The following is a 24,553-nucleotide window of genomic DNA, read 5'->3' as shown; positions in this document are numbered from 1 at the left end:
AGTGAGGACTCTCACAGGAGAGACTCCTTTCAAATTGGCTTATGGGAGCGAAGCAGTCATGCCCGCAGAAGTGCATATGGCCAGCCATAGGGTGATGAAGTATCAAGATGAAGAAAACAATGAACAGATTCGTCTTAATCTCGACCTCATAGATGAGGTAAGGATGGACGCGGAGCAAAGAGTAGCAAGGTACAAAAACCTCATGGCAAGGCAGCATGACGCCATGGTGAAACCTAGGCGCTTCAACATTGGGGATCTCGTCCTGAAGAAGGTTTCTTTGGCCACCAAAAATCCGACCCACGGAAAATTGGGACCAAATTGGAAGGACCTTACTAGGTAATCAACTGCAAGAGGCAAGGGTCCTACTATTTGGAAGCCCTGGACGGAAGGAAGTTGGAGCACCAGTGGAACGTTGAACACCTAAGGAGGTACTATCAATAAAGGGTGATCAGGGACGAGCTATGAGGTGGACGAGATCCTTGGACGTTTGAAGTAATATGTTTAATGCTTTCCAGTACTTGCTTATTATTATTATGTCTTAAGTAAATAAGTATTTTATGCTGCTCATGGACGAAGTTATGTTGTATTCCAATATGGCTTGGATCTTGTCTGGATTTGCCTCAATTCCTCTCTCTGAAACCATAAATCCTAGAAACTTTCCCGACGATACTCCGAATGCACATTTACTTGGGTTCAACTTCATCTTGTATCGCCTAAGTGTTTCAAAGGTTTCCTGAAAGTCGTCCAAATGGCTACCTTCGTCTAAGCTCTTCACAAGCATGTCATCCACGTACACTTCCATATTTCGTCCTATCTGTGGACGAAACATGTGATTCACCAACCTTTGATAAGTTGCCCCTGCGTTCTTCAAACCGAAGGGCATCATCTTGTAACAAAACAAACCTTGACTGGTAATAAAAGATGTCTTTTCCTGATTTGTCTCGTCCATCTTGATTTGATTATATCCTGAGAAGGCGTCCATGAAGCTCAACAGTTGATGGCCAGCCGTAGAATCAACCAATTGATCAATACGGGGCAAATGATAACTATCCTTAGGGCAAGCCTTGTTTAAGTCAGTAAAGTCGACGCACATCCTCCACTTGCCGTTTGCCTTCTTTACCATCACTACATTTGCCAACCAATCCAGGTAGTAGACTTCCCAGATAAACTGTGCTGTGGTTAGTTTCTGAACCTCTTCCTTCATAGCCTTCTCTTGTTCAGGGGCAAACACCCTCTTCTTTTGACGAATAGGCTTCGATGAGGGGGATACATTCAGTCGATGAGTAATTACACTTGGATCAATGCCAGGCATGTCGTCATGACTCCATGCAAAAACATCGGCATTCTTCTTTAGGAACTGGACGAGGTCTTCTTTCGCCTTCTTCTTCATACTTGTTCCAATTCTAGTAAATTTCTCACTATCATTTTCTTGCAATAAAATATCTTCCAATACTTCAATCGGTTCTGCAACAATTTTTCTTTCTTCTATAATCATAGCCTGCATTTGCTCGTCCACAGCCAACATGGCTAGGTAACATTCTCTGGTTGCCAACTAATCTCCTTGTGCTTGCCCCACCCCGCACTCCGTAGGGAATTTAACTGACAGATGATAGGTAGATGTTACTGCCTTCCAACTGTTCAAGGTTGGTCTTCCAATGATGGCATTGTAAGAGGATGAACAATCCACCACAAGAAAATTTACTTCCTTAGTTATTTGCTGCGGGTATAACCCTACTACTACAGGCAAGGTAATGGTACCTACGGGCTGCACTTTCATTCCTCCAAATCCTATCAGTGGCGAACATGCTGGACGAAGCTGATCTCGTCCAATCCTCATCTGCTGGAAGGCGGGATAATACAATATATCTGCTGAGCTTCTATTATCCACCAACACCCTCCTGGTTTTGTAATCTGCTATAAGTAGGGTAATGACGATTGCATCGTCGTGTGGATGATGGATCCTCTCAGCTTCTTCGTCCGTAAAAGTGATGGTTGGTTCGTCTGTTTCCTTCGTCCTTGGGGGTCGTCCAGAGAGTTGGACGTTCTGCACCACTTTAAGGTACGTCTTCTTCGCCTTGGAGGATTGCCCTGTCGACGTCCCACCAATGATAACTCTTATTTCTCCGAGTGGGGGCCGTGATAACTCTTCCATCTTCGCTTTCAATTCTTCATCTTTATGATCTCTTCCAACGAAATGCCTCAACTTTCCTTGTTTGATGAGATTCTCAATCTGCTGCTTCAAGTCATAACACTCATCCGTGTCATGCCCATGATCCCTACAGAAGCGACAATATTTATTCTTATTGCGCTTGTTAGGATCTCCTTTCATCTTCTCTGGCCACTTCAAGGAAGGATCATCCTTGATTTGCATGAGCACTTGATCGAGTGGGGCATTTAAGGGTGTATAATTCTGATTCCTTATTGACGGACCTGCCTTCCTGTTATCCCTGTCTCGATCCTTCTTATCTTCCGTCCGTCCCTTCTTCGGACGAGCTCCTTGATCAGAGTGACGTGGGGGGTTGACCTCCATCCTCTCAGCCCTTTTCCTCTTCTTAGCTATGATGGCGTCTTCTGCATTCATAAAGTTTTGGGCTGAATGGACGAGTTCAGCCATGGATTGGGGCTCTTTTTCATACAACTTGTGAATAAATAAATCAGAGTTAACCCCATTGTGGAAGGCTGCCAATAGAAGCTTGTCGTCCACCTCGTCTACTGTTAAGGCTTCCCTATTGAAGCGCGTGATGAAGGAACGCAGGCTCTCATTTTCTCCTTGCTCTATGGTTAGCAAACTGGACGAGGAACGTTTGTGTCTTTGTCCCCCAATGAAATTATTGACAAATAACTTGCTTAACTTCTCGAAAGAATTTACAGAATTCGGGGGTATTTTGCTGAACCATACTCGCGCTGGTCCCTTAAGGGTGGTAGGGAAGGCTCTGCACATGATCTCATCTGGGACCCCTTGGAGATGCATTGTAGTCTTGAAAGTAGCAATATGATCAAAGGGATCACGTGCTCTGTCGTATTAGTCCAGGGAAGGCATTTTAAACTTAGGCGGCAAGGGATGCCCATTGATGGAAGCAGAAAAAGGGAAGTCTGTTCGGTGAACCAAATCCTCTACGGGATTTGCCCTTCTCATGTTCTCCTTCATCTCATCCATAACCTTCCTCATCTGATCCATTTTCTTCTCTAGATGTGGCACCCTTCGCGAAGTGGTGCCTCTTGATCGAATCTCGGGCTCAGCATTTCCTCCTCCATCTTCTTGACTCTGGGATTGTCTCTCAGCATGCCCTTCTCAGCGCTGCCTTTCTATCTCCCTAGTCAACTCTTGATTTTGGCGGGTTAATTCCGCCATCGCGGCCGCCATGAATTGTATGTGTTGGATGGAAGGCGACTGCGTAACAGGCGCTGATTGGTGATTTCGGTGGGGATGGCTAGAAGCATCCCTACTCTCTTGGTGGCCTGGGCTAGTAGCCCTCGATTTGGTCCGAACCATTCGACTTTTTGTCCCAGAAAAAGCAAGTCGCAAATCGATTCACAATTTTTCCCACAGACGGTGCCAATTGATGATGTATGGAATCAGTTAGTTGAACACTTCGGCTTCGGTGGACTACAACGTTAGCGGAGGCCTACAAAGAGAGAAAGCAGTCAAAGGGTGACCGGAGCGAACCGGCCAAACACCCTCCAATGATGAAGTTAGTTTTTTCTTCTAATGGAGTTTCAACTTTATTCAATGTAAAATCTCAGGAAATTCATACCTTTGCATGGTTAAGACCGGCCCTTATATAGGGTATTATAGGGCGGTTACTAGTTCAATAACTTCCCCTAGAATCTTGGAATCCGGACATAACCTCCTTAACGACTATAAAAAACCATAACCACCATTGGAAGTTACATACGTGGGAGGGATTGGCGGCAATGAACACGGGTCGATGAACCGCCCCGAAATTTGCTAAGTGTTTGCGTAGTCGTCCATGCGCTCTGCGCATGGACGACTCTTTGTCGTGCCGTTGTGTGGTCGTCTATGCACCTTGCACATGGACGATACTCTCGACTTGGCTCTCTGAAGTTTGGTCAATTGCCCAACATCCCAAGGACGAGGTATCTGGACGAATAGGAGACGGCCTAGTTGTTTGGCTAACCGTTTCTCATGGACGACCCATCTGGACGAACCATGGATGTGATTTTTTGTTATCCATCAGATGCTAGTGTCAAGACTAGTGTTGAGAATTACTAAAATTGTTTTTCTTCACTTATTTCTTGAATCAATCTTCATGTCTTTAATGATACCACTTAAAATGTAAACTTTTCATGCTTCTTAATACATTAAACCCAACTTAGATCTATCCAATTACAAGTAAAATGTGTTTTATCAAATAGTAAGCCAATACATAGAAAATATGACCCTAACAAAAGTAACAGTCAATGACAACCTGAGTAATCTGACTATATGAGCCTCATAATCTTCTTGGATAGCATGTATGCTTTGGATATTGCAATCAAGATAAAGATTCACAAGATTGTGTTGTAAATCAACCCTAGCCCTCAAAGTGATGTCATCATTAGGGAACGGGAGCTCGGGTTATAAGGGGTACAAAATGAGTTGTCTAAAATATCAAATACTAGTTTTATTCCAACTTAGTTGAGAAATAAAATAGACATGAACTAGTTCTGTAGTTAGTAGGGATAAAAACACAAAATATATGTTTTAAATATATATATATATATTAAATATATGTGAGTTGGGTTGGGTTAGAAGGATTTGTTAATCTATTGACCCAAATTTGACCTAAGCTGAATTTAAAATAAAAATAAAAAAAATAAAAAAGTGAGAGTTGGGAACCTAACTCAACCCATCAACCCCTAAAAATTAACTTGGCTAGGTTGGGTTTGGTAGGTCGGCGGGTTAGTTGCATACCCCTAAAGGGCGTTTGGTTTGTTGTGATGTACTCTTAATGTAATGCACATTACCTTAATGTGACATTAAGGTGTTTGGTTCATTTAATTGTTTCTAACATTACTGTAATCTAAGTTTACAAAATATATCACATCTCCTTATTAAATGAGGGTGATTTTACATTATTTATTGGTGGGGATGTAATAATTTATTGAATTGACAAAATTGCCCATACTAAAAAAATTTATTTAACTCTTGAGAATTACAAAAATATCAAAAAACCATGAGTTATTGTTATTGTTATTGTTATTCCAAGTAAATTTGAGTATTCGCATCCCCATTATGGTAGTTTTTATTATTCCAAATAAATTTAGGACCACAAAAATATAAGGTTTTTAAGGCATTTCGAAAAGCATCCATTTGGACCTTGGGTTCATTCATGGCATTCTAACCCTAGAATCTCAACTAAGAGGTAGCAGTAGATCGTCGATTGAGAAGTCAGGTAATATTGATCGGAAAGCTCGGCCGGGAGTAGGACATTCCAAATGAATTAATCCAACACTGCCCATAGACCACGGTTGCCTGACTTGGATGATGCCCTAACCGAATGAGCAATTTCTCAATGTCAAATTAAATCTTTATCCTCCGCCATGCACGTAGATTGCTTCAACACGTATTTGTTCCTATCCTTGTTGCCTTCATCTTTAGTCAAACTCAATCAACTCTCATTTAATGAATGTTTCCTCGTAGAAAATTTTTGGTTTCAACTTAAAATTGTTGGGGCTTCCATTTGTATAGCTTTCTCGAGATTTTTTAAGAGCGCAGATCCATTTTTCAATTATTTATTTTATACGGTGACAGACAGGGGTTGAGTATTTATCACTTTCATATCATTCACAATCAACCACGTTAAATAGTTATAAAAATAGATATTAAATTAGTTGTTGTCATAAAAATTTTCTGTACGTCTTGCTCACTCCTTATAATTTTTTTCTCACTTTTGTTGCTTACCTGGCCCGCCTTTATTTGTTTTGCTGTCATGTTTATCAAGTAAGGGAAATGATTTACTCAAAAAAAAAAAAAAAAAATTAAGGGAAATGATACTCTTACCTCCATTTTCTTACATCTATTTTTTTATATTCACTTTCATATTTTAAGAGGGCGTTTGGATTCAGCTGAAAGCTGAGTCCACGTTTTGCATTTTTTTTTTCCCCCTGCAAGTAAACAGTAAAATCACATGATTTTACTGTGCAGAGACAAAAAAATACTGTTTATGCACTGTTTTGCACTGTTCACGTAATAAAAAATATTTAAAATGGGTCCCACAGTACTATTTACACATTTAAAAATTATTTTGCTACAGTGTTTTCAATTTTCAGTTTTCAATTTCAGCAACAATAAGTTCAATCCAAATGGACACTAAAGGCTAAAATGCAAAACTGACCCTCTAAATTTCTTTAGATTTCATTTTAGTCCTCTAACTTTACTTTCGTTCATTTCAGTTCTCTAATTTTTAGATTTATTCAATTAAGGCATTTCCGTTAACTTTTGTTAAAAAATTTTGAAAAAAACAAATCTTGAAAATATTTTTCAATTATTAATTGAATTTTTTTAATTTAAAAATTTTGAAGAAAAATTTAAAATTTTGAAAAATTAACCACAACATATAATAAAAGTTAATGAAAAAGTCTTAATTGAATAAACTTGAAAGTCAAAGTACTGAAATGAACAAAAGCAAAATTAAAAGACTGAAATGAAATCTGAAAAAATTTAGAAAGTAAACTTTGCATTTTAGCCTATTTTAAATATGAACATTTTTTTTTTTACTCTTTAAAATGTAGACATTTTTGCATTAATTGTAGATATTTGTGTAAATAGAGGATGTAAATTAAATGATTAGACATAAGTCTTATTTTGTTTCTTTTTTCTTTTTCTTTTTTGGTAATTCAACAGTTAGAGAAGAGGTTTAAAATATTAGGAGATGTCAACTAGTTGAACTATAAAGACTTTTGACAGAAGTCTTATTTCTTGGATTTCAAAGATTGTTTATAAAGTATATGCGATTTCTTGATCAAAAGTGAGGATTTCCTCTTTTTTCGACTAAGCTCTATACAGTTGGGAGATTAAAGAAAATTTGCCTAGCCCCTGCTCAGTTATCCAAAATAATTATGCCAAGTCTTCATAACACTGAAAGAAATTAATCAAATTACCAATACCACTTATTGTGTTTCACTTTACACTACTAATTGTGATAGGTCATGTGTTTGGGGTTTTTATTTATTTATTTACTTATATTTTTTTAACTTTAGTTGATTTATAAGAAAAAGAAAAAGAATGCATGACAAACTTTGATTAGTGAAGTATAAAGTGAAACACAAATAGTGGTTTTATATCCCATAACACTAGCATGGGTAATAAAGCCAAACACAATTTGTGTTCAATTCCTACCATCAAGTGTTTTATTGTTATCGCGTGCCTAGCTCATTCGTTAGAATGGAGACATGATAGAATTTTACACTCCAATGTCATTATCTAAAACAATACAAAACATGCTTAAATTATTGTCCAAGCAAAAGAAAAATAAAGGTTGAAGCAAGCAATTAACAGCCAGCTATGGGTAATATCCAAATCACTCGTATTTGTCTCTATTCTTGCATTTTCATCCATTCTGTTTCTGTGTGTACAGTATCACTTCCTGAAAAAAAATTCAAACAGTACCATTTTTCCACATTTGAATTCTACGTCATTTTTACTGTTATGCTCACTGAGACACTAGATTTTCACAACAGACGCCAGATTTTTTAGGTCGTTTTCAGACGCTAGAATTAACGTTTACGTCTTTTCTCACTCCACGTTCCTGGAAAAAGATGATAGAGTAGAATTTTGAATGTAGCGTAGGTGGAATGTTGAAAGGAGTACAGCCATGTGGGTCTAACTTATCGGGCGAGAATTTTGAATGTAGCGTAGCTAGGGTGTTCAAAGGAGTACAGCCATGTTGGTCCGACTTATTGGGTTTCCTCTCGCATGCAACAAGGCAAAAATATTGACCGAAGAATTTGAGTACTTTGAGGCTGCAAAGAGAATTTGGTTTGAGTTTCTAACGTCCTTTTGTGTTAAAATTTCTTTTTCATAAAGACTTTTGAGTACTTTGAGGCTGCATGGAGAATTTGGTTGGAGCTTTTGACGTGTTTTTGTGTTAGAATAGTTTTTTCCTCCTTTGCGTGTGTTCATTTCTCTTAAAAAAAAAACAAAAACAAAAACAAAAAAAAAAACAAAACAAACAGTATAAGCCACTTAAATGGGCAATGATTATAAGTTAACTAGGGGTGGCAAAATCCAATACACCCCGCAAATATAACATGAAATTAGCAGGTTATAAGTTGAGACTTAACAAATTCGTGTCATATTCAGGTTGACATGATTGACTCGTTTAATAAACGTTTCGTGTTTGTGTCAAACTCACAAAACCCGTTTGACTAGTCTAACCCTTTTAATTAAATAGTGTTTTACCAATATGCTCTTCAAAGCCTTAGGTATATAAACTTATAATTAGTTGTTGTGCATTATTTTCTTTGACATATTGTGATTGATTATTTGTGATATTGAGATATGTTTCACTTTTGAATAATTATTTGTAATGTAGTTACTCATTAGTTATGAATTTTATACTTAAAAATATCAAATTGTTTGGTTTTTCATATTTCAGATCAATTTGGTTAATACTAAATTTTTTTTTTTCGCTATGATATAAAATCCGATAAATGGATCAACATGATTGATCCGTCAAATTAAAATGTTGTGTTAGAGTTGAGGAATTTTGACTAATTTAATAAACATGTCGAATTAGTGTTGATTCATATATATAGTAAATACTCATGAATCGACATGACATAAACCCAACACACGAACAAAAATTGCCACTTCTAATTATACCACATTCATTTTGTATGTATATCATCTATTCACACATTTCTATTTCATATTTTAAACGTAGATATCATTCAAAAATATGTACAACATATCATGTGCACACAAATATGAATGAAGTATATACTAGTGTAAAAATGTAAAGATATGTACATTGCCTGTGCAAATGAAAAGTGAATTAATATTTTTTTTTCTTTTTTAAGTACTATTTAGGGTGAGATGTGCAAGGCATGTGCTATCTTGCATGTGCCACCTCTTGAGTGAGAAAATTAAGATAAAATTTCTATTTGAAAAAGTATGAAGCTATATATATATATATATAAAATGTATGTCACACACAAAGTTAGGGTAAATATTTAATATATGAATATCTATTTTACTATAATAGTTTCTTAATACTTATTTGCTAAAAGCAATATTCACTCACTAAAAACTTCTAAGAATGATAACGAATATCATCATCATCCAACAATAAGCAATTGATTTTTACTAAGACATTGTCACAATATTTATATTTTTATAATGAACAATGTCATATACTACAATTGAAACATTTCATCAAATACCTTCAACCATACACAATGAAATTTTTTTCATTCATACTTTCTTCTTTATCATTTTACATGAGTCTAGATGCAATATTTAGCTTACTTAGTTTTTAATGAACACCCACTTTAGGCAAGAAAATAAACAAGAAAAAAAGGATAACAAAAGATATATGTCATCAAATTTTCCATTAGATAAATTATAAGTTTTTAAGATTTAAACTTAGAAAATTAATGTTCTTTAAGTAATAAATAAAACATCTCATATCACCATTCCAACTTTCTAAGCATTACTATCATCTAAAACTCAAAATACGTAAAGAAAATTCTTGGAATGTTCAAATTTTATGGAAGTATTTTAGACATTACACGATGTAATATTTTAATAATAATAAGCTTTCATTAATGTTTAACTGAGAGAATAACAACATGATATATTTGCTCTTTTCCAAAATTTTAAGGAGAAAATTGCTTGATTTTAAAGTTTAAGGAGGAATTATGAACTACCCTAAACATAAAGGATGAAAAATGATTTTATTCTAAGTTTTTTATTTTATTTTTGTTTGTGTAAAACTATGTGTTTTTACTTAAAATGATGCGTAAATGTTTGTTTGTTTAGACCCCAATAAACCAAATTTGTTTAACCTAATTAATTAGCCAAGTAGTTACTTAGGTTAATTATTCAGATATATGTTAAACACATACAACCATATTACTTAGTGCAGAAAAGTAAAAAAGGCAAGCAATATGATGACCTAGGAAAATCAATGAAACTAACAGTTTTAAGGTAAAAAACCTGGGGAGAATTTAACCTAACTATCCTCAAGGTAAACAAATTCATTGTGATAGAATTTAAATTTGCTAAACATAAACATCCATGTTTGTGACTTTGGGATCCACTCAAATGTTGCAGATCACCATCAGCAATAGATCTTTATGCAACAACTTGTCTCCACCAGGTCTTGATTGCAGATCTAGCTTCTGATAAATACTTATTAAGTTGGAAGGCTACAGAAACCTCACAAATCTCACAAGTGTAACTCATAAGGCTTCCAAGAACTTCCGAAATGTATTTAGGGTTATCCTTTTATACTAAGTAGTTTTGGACACAAAACCTAAACGTTTTCACAGGCTTTGGGCTTGATTTAAAATCTGCAGATTACGACTTTTGATCAATCGAGCATTTCTTTCAATCAGTTGAACTTCACAGAATCTAAACTCTTCTTTCTACAGCTTAACTGTTCTTTAATCTTGACTTGAACAACCTTGAGCAATGTCTAATACCTAATCTAAACATATTTTTGTTCTCGGTTTGCCAACATACACAAATTTAGAATCTAAACATTTAGCCTAAATATTTAGAACCTAACATTAAAGATAAAAATATAATAAATAAAAAATACAAAAAGCTAACCCAAGAAAACTATATGTGAAATAATGAATTTTGGCTCAACAAGGTTGACTAAACCAAAAAAAGAAATTCTAGAAACACAATAAAATGGTACAACATTTTTGTAATACCTTTATAATTTTGTTATATTTTATTTTCACTCATAAATAATTGACACTTTAGTAGTTGTGAAAATATTATGATAACAACAAAATGTCTTAAATTTTTTTCAAGAAAAATGCTATATCCACAATATTTTCACAACAAATCATAAGAGTAGGTTGTTACAGGTTGTTATAAGTGGGCAAAAAAGTAATTTCATTGGTAATTTTAAATTGGATCTATGAAGGATTTTCACAATTCGCTCCAATATCAATGGGCTTGGTCTGCGATTGAATGCTATAAAAGATTTGTGCACCCTCATCCTTCACCAATTGGTCATTGGATGGATTGGTAAGGCACATGGTCCGACAAGTGGTATCAGAGCGCGATCATAGGTTCGAGTTGTTGGAGCTGCATTGTGAGGGAGGGATTGTGAGGAATTTTCACAATTCGCTTCAATACCAATGGGCTTGGTCTGCAATCAAATGCTATAAAAGATTTGTGCCCCCTCATCCTTTACCAATTGGTCATTGGATGGTTCAGTAAGGCACACGGTCCGACAGGATCTAATAACAATTTGCCACCTATGATTTATTATGAAAGTGTTGTAAATGATGTCACGCTTTATTTTTTCACAATACCTTTATTTTTAGTTGTGGTTAGTTCTAGTATGATGTTTTATAATTTTATTTTGGCCTATAAGGAATTTACTTCTACAATTGTGAAAATATTTTGACAATTTGTTGTGTTAATATTTTATATTTTTAGGGTAATAGTTCATATGTACATTTATATATATATATATATATATAAAACCGGGTCAATAGGCAATATTACCCACCAAAAAAAAAAAAAAAAAAAAGGAAAAAGGAAAGCCAATGAAATAGTGGGAATTGAATAAACCAAAACCACTGTAGCTATGCCCATTGTCTTAGGATGGTATGTACTACCTCTTAAGTGAGAAAATTAAGATAAAATTTATATTTGAAAAAATATGAAAATACATACATAAAAAATGTATGTTATATATAGTTAATCTTATTCGTATAAGAATTTTGATCACAAACAAAGTTACAGTAGCTATTTAACATATGAATATCTATTTTACTATAATAGTTTCTTAGTACTTATTTGCCAAAGGCAATATTCTCTCACTAAAAACTTTTAAGAATATTGATAACGAATATCATCATCTTCCAACAATAAAAACATCTTATTTTTGCTAAGACATTGTTACAATATTTAAATTTTCATAATGAATGATATCATACAATTGAAGCTCTTCATTAAATACATTTAACCATAAACAATGAAAAAAAAAATTCATTCATACTTTCTTCTTTATCATTCTCCTTGAGTCTAGGTGCAATGTTGAGCTTACTTAGTTTTTAATGAGCACCCATTTAGGCAAGAAAAGAAAAAAATAAGATAACAAAATGCATGTGTCATTGAATTTTCTAATAGATAAAATATAAGTTTTGAAGATTCAAACTTAGAAAATCAATGTTTTTAGGTAAAAAAATAAATTAAAAAATTTATATATTATTATAATTGTTATAATGTTATTGTTGTTGTTGTTGTTGTTGTTGTTATTATTGTGGCAATTTGTTATGTTAATTTTATTATTATTATTATTATTATTATTAAAAAGAAGGCGGCCAGTGAAAGTGTGAAATAGTGTGACTTGAACAACCCAAAATGTTGTAGCTTGTCATTGTAGCTTCCACGGTAGCTTTACTCATTCCCTATTTTTATATATACTAGTTAGGGCAGCATATGCAAAGCACGTGCTTGCTGTGGAAAAATAGTAGTGATTAAGGTCAATTCTAGATTTCATTTGTATTACAAAACAAATATATAAATCATTTGATTTTTAAAGTATATAGAGATTTACATTAATCAAAGAGACATTAATTTTAAGAATTTTGATAATTATGTTGTAAAAATTTAATATCATTCGTATAAGAATTTTGATCAACCACAAAGTTAGGGTAGTTATTTAACATATAAATATCTATTTTACTATAATAGTTTTTTTAGTACCTTCTTGCTTAAGGCAATATATTTACTTACTAAAACCTTCTAAGAATGATAACGAATATCATTATCTTCCAATAATAAACAATTGAGTTTTGCTAAGAAATTTTTTTTTAATAATAATAAATAAGGTATGTGTCATCGAATTTTTCATTAAATAAATTATAAGTTTCGAAAATTTAAATCTAGAAAATCAACGTTCTTTAGATAACAAATAAAACACCTTATATCATCATTCCAACTTTCCAAGAATTTCTATCATCTAAAACTCAAAATACATGAAGAAATTTTTTGGAATGTTAAAATATAGCGGGAGTAATTTAGACATCACACAATAAAATATTTTAAGAATTATAAGTTTTTATTAGGGTTTAACTGAGAGAATAACAGTATGACATATTTGCTCTTTTCCAAATATTAAGGGAAAAATTGCTTGATTTTAAAATTTAATAAGGAATTGTAAACTACCCCAAACATAAATGATGAAAAGTGTTTTTTTCCCAAGTTTTTTGTTTTTGTTTTTGTTTTTGTGTGTAAAACTATGTGTTTTTAGTTAAAATGGCGTGCAAAGGAAAAAAAAAAGTACAAAAAGTTAACCCAAGAAAATTGTATGTGAAATAGTGAATTTTGGCTTTACAAAACTGATTAAATGAACAAAAATTTCTAAAAATATAATAGAATGACACAACATTTTTATAATACCTTTATAATATTGTTATATTTTATTTTGACTTGTAAATAATTAACAACTTAGCAGTTTTGAAAATATTGTGATGATTATCTTAATATTTTCACACAAAAAATGATATGTCCATAACATTTTTACAACAAGTCATAAGTAGTAGGCTGCTACAGGTTGGTTTGAGCTTGTTTTTATTTTACTTTGTCCTTGTAAGTTTACATTACAAGGACAAAGTAAATATATAAAGATCTATTAAAAAAATAAAATAGAAACAAGCTCAAACCAAATTAGAGAACTAGAAGGAAAAAAAAAAAGACAGCTTACTAAACCAAAAAGACTATTCAAAATACTGTTTATGAGCCGACTGTTTATGAGCCGATTGGGGAACTTGAAGAAAAAAGAAAAAGAAAATCTTTTGTCTTTTGTTTTGCGGGCTACAAGAAAGATATGGTCCATATGGACCTTTTTGCTTTTATGGGCTCATTAATTAAAAACAACAATTCATATGCGTAAGGCCCTAAGCTGGTACTCTCCTTTTTGTGCGTGTCAATTTTGAAGTAAAATATATTCCATTGAGGGTAAAATCCTTTTATAAAAAGTTATAAAATGTTGTACCTTTAAAATTTTGGTAAAATATTTTACAAAAACATATAGTAGTTTCCCTTCTCCCCCATCTAGTGGTTGGTTCACTGATTTGATAGGCTAGGTAGTCAATATTGGCGGTCTAATTACCAGAAACACTATTTCGCCAATGTTCAATAGCCAAAGCTGCCATTCTGATGACCAGTGTCTAAAGTCCAATCACTGGAAACTGCTTCGACAATAAGCCACTAGTTTTGATGATTTGCTTAAAAAACTTTACATGTCATACCAAACACCTGAAAATGTTTTATATGTAAAATATTTTATGTTTGAAGATATTTACTTTAAAACAAACCCAGCATTTGTGTTGGAATAAACCGCTAGGAATGGGAGAAGAGTTTTCTCCATTAGCTTCTTGTCATCAAATACAAATCACTATACCACTTTTTGGATTACACTTTATGTTCTGCCAATCATGGTATGCCATGTGTTCACTTGACTTTCCTTATAAAATAATAAAAGTTTAACATGGAAAAAATTTAAACAAATGGCATACCATGGGTTTTTTTTTTTTTTTTTCTCAAAAGTGGGCTACTCATCCATTGAGGGTGGGGGTGCACTTTAACCCAAGGGCAAGGGGTATGCTAGATATTGATTCCGAGGTGGACAAATTAACATACTAACCACATCCCATTTAGCCAATCCGAATATACTAAGTTACTTGATTACAAGCTTATTTTCTACTAAGCTCGGTATACCATGATTGGTAGAGTATAAAATGGAACACAAAATGTGGTACAAAGAATTTTTATTCTTTGTTATCATTATTTGGCTGGGTTGTTTATGTGGAATACAAATCCCCTGTTCCATTTACTATATATAAAAGTTTAAAATGGAAAAAAACAAAAAACAAAAAAAAACAAAAAACAAAAAAAAATCCAAAAAAATAAAAGTGGAATAAAAATCATTTCTCTCACTTGCTATATGTTCATATAACTTTCCTTATAAAATAAAATTAGAAAAGTTAAAAGAATTTGTTGTGAAAATGTAAAAAAAAATCAACAAAAGACATATATTCATTCCACTTTTTCTTATATATATATATATATATATAAGATTTTGCAGTGAAAATGAAAAAAAAAAAAAAAAGAATTTGCAATGGAAGCCTACCCTTTTATATCAGAGCCAGGTTTCGATCCTGGGACCTGTGGGTTATGGGCCCACCACGCTTCCGCTGCGCCACTTTGATTGGTTGATATGTACTTTTTTCCAATTAGTTTTATACACTATTTTACAAAAAAGAAAAAGAAAAAAATGCCCGGTTTAGTTGGGCCTTTGGCCTGTTAATGATTTTCAGGCTTAACAATCCAAAACCTATTTTTGTTTTGTTTTGCGGGTCAAAAGAAAGGCAAGGACTCTTTTTTTTTTTTGGTGCCCAAATAAAAGAAAAACAATAATTAATATGCCTTAAGTTGGTACTCTCCTTTTTGTGCATGTCAATTTTTGTGATGGGATGACTGATAACCACTAGGAATAAAAGTGGAATAAAAATCCTTTGTCTTCATGCCATATATTCATATAATTTTTTCTTATAAAATAAAAATAGAAAAGTTAAAAGAATTTGTTGTGGAAATGAAAAAAAAAAAAAAAAAGATTTTGTAGTGGAAATGGGAAAAAAAATCAACAAAGACATATTCATTTGACTTCCTTTATAAAATAAATAAAAAGATGTTTAAAATTGAAAAATAATAATAATAGAATTTGCAATGGAAGCCTACTCTTTTATATCAGAGCCAGGTTTTGATCCTGGGATCTGTGGATTATGGGCCCACCACCCTTCCGCTGCGCCACTTTGATGGGCTGATATGTACTTTTTTTCAATCATATTTATACACTATTTTTTATTTTTAAATGCTCGGTTTAGTTGGGCCTTTGGCCTGTTAAGGAATTTCAGGCTTAACAATACAAAACCTTTTTTTTTTTTTTTTAATTTTTCTTTTTTTGCGGGTCAAAAGAAAGACATGGACTTTTTTTGGGCCCAAAAAAAAGAAAAGAAAAAGAAAAACAATTATTAATATGCCTTTAAAAGTTGGTACTCTCCTTTTTGTGCATGTCAATTTTTATGATGGGCACTGGGACTGGAAGACGAGTTTTGTTTTCTTCATTAGCTTCTTGTTATTATATCACTTTTTTGGGTGGGTGACCAACATTATTCTTTAGTCAATGAACATGACTTCTTTGAATTTTCTCTATTGATTAGAGTTAAGAATTTCTCAGCTGTGTCAATTTGAACAGTTCAAAATTTTGAACTGTTCAAATTGACACAGCTGAGAAATTCTTAACTCTAATCAATATAGAAAATTTGTGATTTCAATTAGAATAACAAAACCCCACGTTTCCTCAATGTCTCTGATTTTCAATTCCGTTCGAATTGGGTTTTCGTGTCAACTTCTATTTCTATTTTCCAAACAAAACTTTATTGAGTGCAATGTGGATAAATTTAACTTTAAGAAAAAGGTTTTTTTAAATGTTGACAAATTTTAGAATTCGGAATTTGGAACTGACCTGGAAAACGTAGCACTTTCTCAACCTTTTTCTTCAATTGTTTGATTAAATTATGAACTTCTGGACATGGTCGTGTTCGGTAACGTACATGATTAATTTTTGTAAAAGCATATAATATCAGACATATTAACATCTCGTGTATGTCCAAGCATGTTGGCCTAATTTGGTTAGCTGGGAATCTTATAATAATTTGAATTATTAAAGATAATGACATGTACATTTATATTGAAAAATATGGATGACCAAAATAAAAGTATCGCATTGGACCATTGGTAATGGAAATATAGTAGAACATATAGAAAGTGCTATTATCATATAGGGTAAATTACAGTTTACTTACATGTGGTTTTGTTGAAATTTAAGTTGCCTACTTATAGTTTGAAATTTGACACTTTTTTTTTTTTTATAACCAAATTTGATACTTTAAAACAAGCCAAATATGTACTTTTGCTCCACTTTTATGTATCTCTCCTCAAAAAATATAAAAATACAAAATCAAATAAGATAAAAAAGAATCTAGTGGAACACTTGTATCACGGGATTTCAAATTACAGATAAACAACTTAAATTTTGGCCAAACCTCAGATAGGTAAAGTGTCAAATTCCAAACCAGTGAAATCACAGGTAGACAATTTAAATTTCGATCAAACCACGTGTGGGTAAGTTGCAATTTGCCCTATTATATATATATATATATATATAATAATTGTTTTGTATAAGACTAAATTTTGGACTCCTTCATGCTTGTGGTCCATGAAGTACCATGTTCAAGATTCGTGCCATGTTCTTTTAATTTTTTAAGGCAATTTCGTTTTTAAAACTCTATCATGACATGAATATGATGATCATTGAGCTCGTATTTTTAAGCATTATGGTATATGGATGTAGAGGAATGAAAAAGAATGTGACAACAAGATTGCTATAATCATTTCGTGGAGGCATAAACAATCTCATTGACAATTTAGTGAAATAAATAACATATATAAGACAAAGATGAATGTATTTATTTTGTAACAAAGCAGTTGATAAAGGTTTTGATAAACCTTGCTCCTCAACCAGCTAATGGCACATATCTCTGTCAAAACAATATATTGCTATCTTACATTTTTGTTTGGTAGAATACAATGTGAATTTCATCACAACCCATAGACTAATTAAATTCCTGTAAAAAACTGTCCCTAAGTTTTCTCTTTTCTTTTGCATGTCCTTTGGAAAGAAATAGGATGTACCATTTGGTTCATAGACCATTCATATAATGCATATGTACCTCTACAACCTTTAGGTCTTTTCTTTTGTTTTATGGCTTTGGCTTATTTCAAAACTTTAGAGCCTTGAACCCAACACTCACCTTTGTAGAGTTATTTCGGGTTGATGGCGAGTTTAGCAAGTTAACACGAATTAATTTCTTTATTAATTATGTCAAAGTGGCTTGACCTGTTTTGACGCAAATCTATGTATTCGTGTCATATTTGCGAGTCGTGTTAAATATCATCACCCCTATTCTATTGTCCATTTCCTAAAAATTGAAAATAAAAATAGTTAATTAAATCTTTCCTGCCATTGATTTCATTTGAATGAATATATTAACATGTGGTTTTAAAAATTACAATTTATAAACTTGTACTTAGTTATATTTATTTTTTTCATTCATTAATTCAATATGTTGAGATTGTAATTTGTTCAATGGATTTACTTTTACAATAAACTTGATTTAAACGTGTATTTTTTTTATATCAATTTTGGATTAATTTTTATTAAAGAATTAAACCTCATTCAAGTGAAATATAATTTTGTTTATACTAAGTATTAGCAAACCATATTAAATCCACCTGATTGATGGAGAAACTGTAAATAGTAACCTGATTGATGGAGAAACCGTAAGCAGTAATTACACATAGCTTGTTTAGTTGTGTGAAGTGCTAATCATGTTTTAATTTGGTTGAAATGATAGAAAAGTGGGATGATAGAAAATATTTTAATTTTCTACCACATGAATTTAGTTGGAAGGATGAAAAGGTAAAATAATGTAAGATAAATGTAAATTACATTTGTTTGGTTGAGAAGAATAATGAAAGAAAAAAAATGTAATTTATGTAAATTTACTAAAAATGGTTTGAAATAGAAAAAAAAATGATAGTTGATAGGTAGGAAAACAAAGTTGAATGGAATGGCAGTTAAGTCATTTTGACTTACCTCCCTATTTTCATCCAAGTTTTCTTCTTGATTTGCGGAGAAAATAATTGATGGATTTGAGTGAAAAACACTTGAGCCCACTTTTTTTTTTTTCATATTTTTTTATTGTTAATTAAACAATGTAAATTTTCAATTCCCCACTTACTTTCCACCGAAAGTTTTTCATTCTTCGCATTTTCACCTCGACCAAATATTGACTTAAGGAGATTTCTAAAGCATTTTTGGGAAAAAAAGAAAAGAAGATACGTCAAAAATAGTTGGTGAAATTGGAAAAGGCTTTTAACCCCGCCCAAAAGAAAAAAAAAAAAAAAAATTATAGGTTTAGGGGGGGAAATTTGATATATGGAATTTTTGAAAAAAATAAATGTTTTACTATTCTTTGATAAGGAAGTTTTTCTATTCATTGTCCACGCTTTATAATTGCAAAGTTTTAAAGTACCATATATACTATTCTCTATTTTGTAAAAAGAGAGAAACACCTAATCTTTATTACTTTGGGACCCTCTAGTTTGGCTTTTACGAAAACAAATAACATGATTTAGGGTTATAATTAGTGTCTAGAAAGTCAATTTTTGACCATTTTGTCACATGCTGCATATAGTGCCATGTCTCATACGACTAACTATTTGAAGAACAAATGAACTGGATAGTCTGGATCCCAATACCTCTCCATAATTTACCATATTTTCTTTTCGTATCATACTGGGATAAAAAGGAACAATATAGTACCTTTTCTTCCTAGATTCTCTCTTCTTTCATTGAATCATTGATTGACTACTCTTATTTTCATTTTTTATTAAGGAGAAGAGTTGTCCCCATAAATTTTATATCCAATTGCACAGAACTGCTTGAGAGCATTTCTATTTTTTATTCACAGATTTTCTCTACCACTTCTTGAGTCCACTATATGAATGTGATATATAGCATCGAAGACTCTCACTTTCACACATAAACCTTATATGGTCTTTTTTTTTTTTTTTTTTTTTTTTAATAGTAAAACTAATTGCAAATCGAATCTTCCCTCCACCACTTATTGTAACAATTATCAAAAAAGAATTTTTAAATTTAAAATCCTCGGAAAAGAGCCTAATTTTATTGATGACTATATAGTTAGGGTTTTCTCATATGCAATGCAAGTATCAGTTAATAATGTTAGTTACTGCCTTTTCCAAGTAGCTACTCTTTTAATTTAAATGACAAAATTTACGTAGCTATTCATTTGATTGAGAGGTTTGTTTAAAATTGTTTTGGTTTCGATAATGACCGGTGGTTATTTTGGGGAGATTCTCCTCAAGTTTTGTTGTTGTTCTTAAATAAAAAATTAACATAAAAATGTACATTTATTATTGAATTACATCATTCTAGCTCTCATTTGTGAGCTTTGCAGGGTTACATGTACTACGTGGTGCCTTTAAAACCAATTTGGAAATTGGTATAGTTGGTGGCATGTTTAAGTTTGGAATAGGTGTGTCATAGTGTTTACTAATTGAATATGAGACTCTAACATTAACTTGGCATTTATTAGAGAAATTAAACAACTACATGGAAGATTTTTGTGTTTGTATGTTTGCTTTTGTTTACTGTGTCTGTGTGCCTTAATATGCATGCACGTGGGATAATAAATTTGTGCAATCCTCTTAGGTAAGAAGTAAAGGCAACCATGAAACTTCAAAGGATAATTGAAGATGATAATTTAAATGGAAGTGTTAGTTGGATGACATAGGTTAACAATTCTTATTGAGAAAAGTATTTAGTAGTTCCATTGGATTTATTGTTTTTTATTATTATTATTTTTTAATTATACAAGTCAACTATATATCAATAATGTGTTCTCCATTACTAAGTTTTGGTTATATATGTATATAATTTTTTCAATTAGTCCAACATCACACAAGTAAGCAACTAATATTCAATATTTTGAATTCAAAACTTGAAAGGCTCTCTCTCCACACACACACACACACAACAAAAAAAAAAACTTGAAAGGCTAATAAATGCGCATGAATTGAAAGAGAACTTTTATATTTTATTTTCTTAAACAATATAAAAGGCTTTATTAATTAAACAAAGAGCTAGAGAATTGTTACAACTATTCTACATTGAATCAATATAACCTCTCTCAATTTGAATTAAATAGAGTTTGTCCAAATAAAATTGCACTAGAAAAAGACCAAACTTCAAGTACATGCAGTGCAATAATTAACACTATCAATCTATCACTGGAACATACATATATATATATATATATCATCCAATTCAATTTCAGATCTCAGTCGAAACTCACAAGTTAACTAGATTAGCATATATAATATAATGGGTCGTGATAAAATAGGGTCTAAGCTTAAATATTGCCATGGTAGTGATAAAAAAAAATAGGGTTGAAGTTGAAGCTTAATTATGCATATATAGAAAGTAAAAGGAAATAGAAAAAATTAAATAATTATGCAGATATAGTAACGGTCCCAGTTAGGCACAAGCAGAGACACACACACACCCAAGCTTGGCTTGCACACCTGAAGTACTGACAGAACTGAGCAATATTTTAACATTGCTATTTTATATTTGATCATTAAATATAAAATAGCAATGTTAAAGTTGATCATTAAATTTTGCATATATAGAAAGTAAAAGGAAATAGAAAAAATTAAATAATTATGCAGATATAGTAACGGTCCCAGTTAGGCACAAGCAGAGACACACACACACCCAAGCTTGGCTTGCACACCTGAAGTACTGACAGAACTGAGCAATATTTTAACATTGCTATTTTATATTTGATCATTAAATTTTTTTTTTTTTTTTTCACTTCAAACTATTAAAAATATTTTATTTTTTGTACTAAAATTCTATTTAAAAAAAAACTTTTTGTATCACTAAATTATTGAAAAAGTACTCTTTATAGGGTTTGGGATGAATTTTTATTTTTAATTTAGGTATGAAATTTTTTTTAAATAAAATTTAAAAATCAAAATAATATTATAGTAATTAATTAATTTTCTTGATGAATAACTTGTTGGTGTAATAGACAGAGAGTACGTAGCGTAGCGTGCAGTAGCTTCGCACGTGGAAGTAGGTTCAGCTGGGTCACTGTCACCACCGTCACCATTGATTGGATGAAGCTTGAAAAAACACAATTTATATTTAGAGTAAGTAAGTTGTGCGGTGATTTGTGAGTAATAAAAATAAAATAATAAATACATGTGGGTCAATAATTTTAACACTCACAAATTATCACATAGTAAAATTGTGAAAAAGTTTGTAACAGTCAAATTAATCAGTCTCACATAGGAGAGATAGTTAGAACTTAGAAGTCAACGATTCATTTTATTGGACTGTGACTAAACGCTCCAATCCTATAGTAAACAGAATTGTACGTACAATTCTCCTTCTTCTTCTTCTTTTTCTTATTATTATTATTATTCATTCTATTTTTCCCGGCTACCCAATGAGAAGAAAAAAGTACAACTCAGTTTGGTAGGTTACCAAACTTACCTGTGGCAAAATTTTTCAAATTTCAAACTTTATATGTTTCTTTTTTATTTGGCAGTTGTCTTTATTTTTATATTGACCATATTATTCATCTTTGCTTATAATCTGATTATTTCATGAGTGCTTAGTAATATGACCGTTAATCTGACACTTAACAGTTAAATTACTAACAAAATAGACAATAGAGCCATATAAAAATAAAATCAAATATGAAAAGTTAAAACGAAAGTTTACATTGAAAAAGACAAAAATGAAAATAATCTCAGATTTAGAGGGTCAAATATATACTTTAATCTTTATTTCAAGAATAAAGTGTTCTCCAATTTGCATTAGTTTTTGGTGTTTGGACTAAAACAAATAACCTTGAACTAGAGACAGGGTTCTCCATGAGTTATCTTTGATGGTTGATTTTTGAATCTGGATGTGGTTTGCACTTGGTCTACGTTATCTACTCAGCTCAGCTTATCAAAAACATCTTTATAACCTACTCGATTTGGCCATTAGTTTACTTGGGACAATCTCAACTCAGCTTATTAAGAGACTAGTTATCCCAACTAATCAACTTGTAAATTAATCATGTTTTGGAATTGTGCTAGTAGTTATTACCATTATTCACTATTGTGATTAAAATAGTATCTTTTAGAACAAAACATATGCAACAATAAGAGACAACTCGAAAAATAGATATGATGTGGTGATCCAAGTTAAACAAGTAAAAGCCAAGAATGATGTCTAGGATGCTGACAAGTGGAATTTATCTAGTAAAGCTCGAAGCAATTGAGAAGAGAGTGAGGTAGCTACCTTAAGGAAGTTAAGAGCAATTACCTCAAGCTGTAATATAAATACATAAAAGCAACATTTGGCATTGACACAGTTGAGTTGAGAATAGTTGCCTTAGAGAAGTTATAAGAGGTGATTGAGACCGGTTGATTGTATGACTAAGTGTCATTAAGAGTCAATAAGGAAACGGTATGTGAAAAGCATAATTAACAGTAATTGTGGAGGCCTCAAGTATAAATAGGGGCTCATTATGCTGAAAAACACACCACTAACACACAAGAGAACCTTTTTTGTGTTATGTATATACATATGAGTGAACTCTCATATTAAATAATAATGATAAAAGTGAGTGGTTATGTTAGGAACTTCACACTTATACTTGTGTTGTATTGAATTGTATAGTTGTAGTATATTGTAATGGCATAGTAGTGTGTACATGTGTATGCAATGGGTGTTTTGAAGTAATTAGTTGGTTAGTATTGATTAGGAGCTAGTTAAGAGTAGTAAGGAGTTAGTTACGGATTCTGTTAGCACATTCTATTAGTATTGGATACTCTATTAGAATTGGATATAAAGAGAGGGACTTTATTAGAAAGGTAATAAGAACACTCTTAAGCATTTTCTATAATTTTGTCTCTCTTTTCTCTCTTTCTCTCTCTATGGAGGCTTGGTCCCTTGAAGTGACCAATCTTTTCTTTTCTTTTCACATTCCTTTTTTTTTTTTTTGCATAATTCTTTTCATATTCCTACAAGCAAAATCTTAACATGTTAATATAACATAATTGAACTTAAACTCATGAGTTTAGACTTTTGGATTATACTCTGCATATTTTATATTAATTACTCAATTATAGTTTTTCTTAAGGTGCTATCTCCTTAATATATTGAAATCATTTGTAATTAGTTTCTTAGGAGGTCTTCTAATTCTTAGAATTTGCGAACAATTTTATGTTGTAAGTGCTTCCTTTTTTTTTTTTGTAAGTGCTTCCTTGTACTTTGTATTTTAGTTTAATCAAGTTTGATGCAAGTATTAAGATGATTTAGGCTCTTGCTTCGAATTAGTTTGCTTATTTAAGAATTGTAATGAATGAAAATCATTCATATCCTTTCTTCTTAATTTTGAAAAAGAAAAAAAGAAAAGAAAAAAAAGAGAGTATAATTTCTTAAAGTAATTTTACTCTAATGCACGCGCCACTATGGTAAGTGGACTTATCATTAATACCTAACTATATATAGAAATATATATCTCATTCAATTCATTTATTTATTTTTGATGGATTATTCAATTCATTTAAGTTACCCACTTACCCGCCTCACCGCCCACAATTAGTATAACTTTTTTTTTATACTAAATTTATATATATATA

General features: G+C 31.9%; 1 protein-coding gene across 1 annotated transcript; it reads right to left on the bottom strand.

Moving 5' to 3' along the window:
- Positions 1-1,552: 1,552 nt before the first annotated feature.
- On the bottom strand, positions 1,553-2,971 carry LOC136063424 (uncharacterized). Its single transcript, XM_065763793.1, has one exon. The coding sequence runs from the start codon at positions 2,969-2,971 to the stop codon at positions 1,553-1,555; it is 1,419 nt and encodes a 472-aa protein (XP_065619865.1).
- Positions 2,972-24,553: the final 21,582 nt, after the last annotated feature.

Source organism: Quercus suber, unplaced genomic scaffold (assembly GCF_002906115.3).
Source record: "Quercus suber isolate HL8 unplaced genomic scaffold, Cork oak 2.0 scaffold_525, whole genome shotgun sequence".
Classification (NCBI taxonomy): Eukaryota; Viridiplantae; Streptophyta; class Magnoliopsida; order Fagales; family Fagaceae; genus Quercus; species Quercus suber.
Note: the sequence above shows the minus strand (reverse complement) of the source record. Positions and strands in the feature narration are given on the sequence as shown.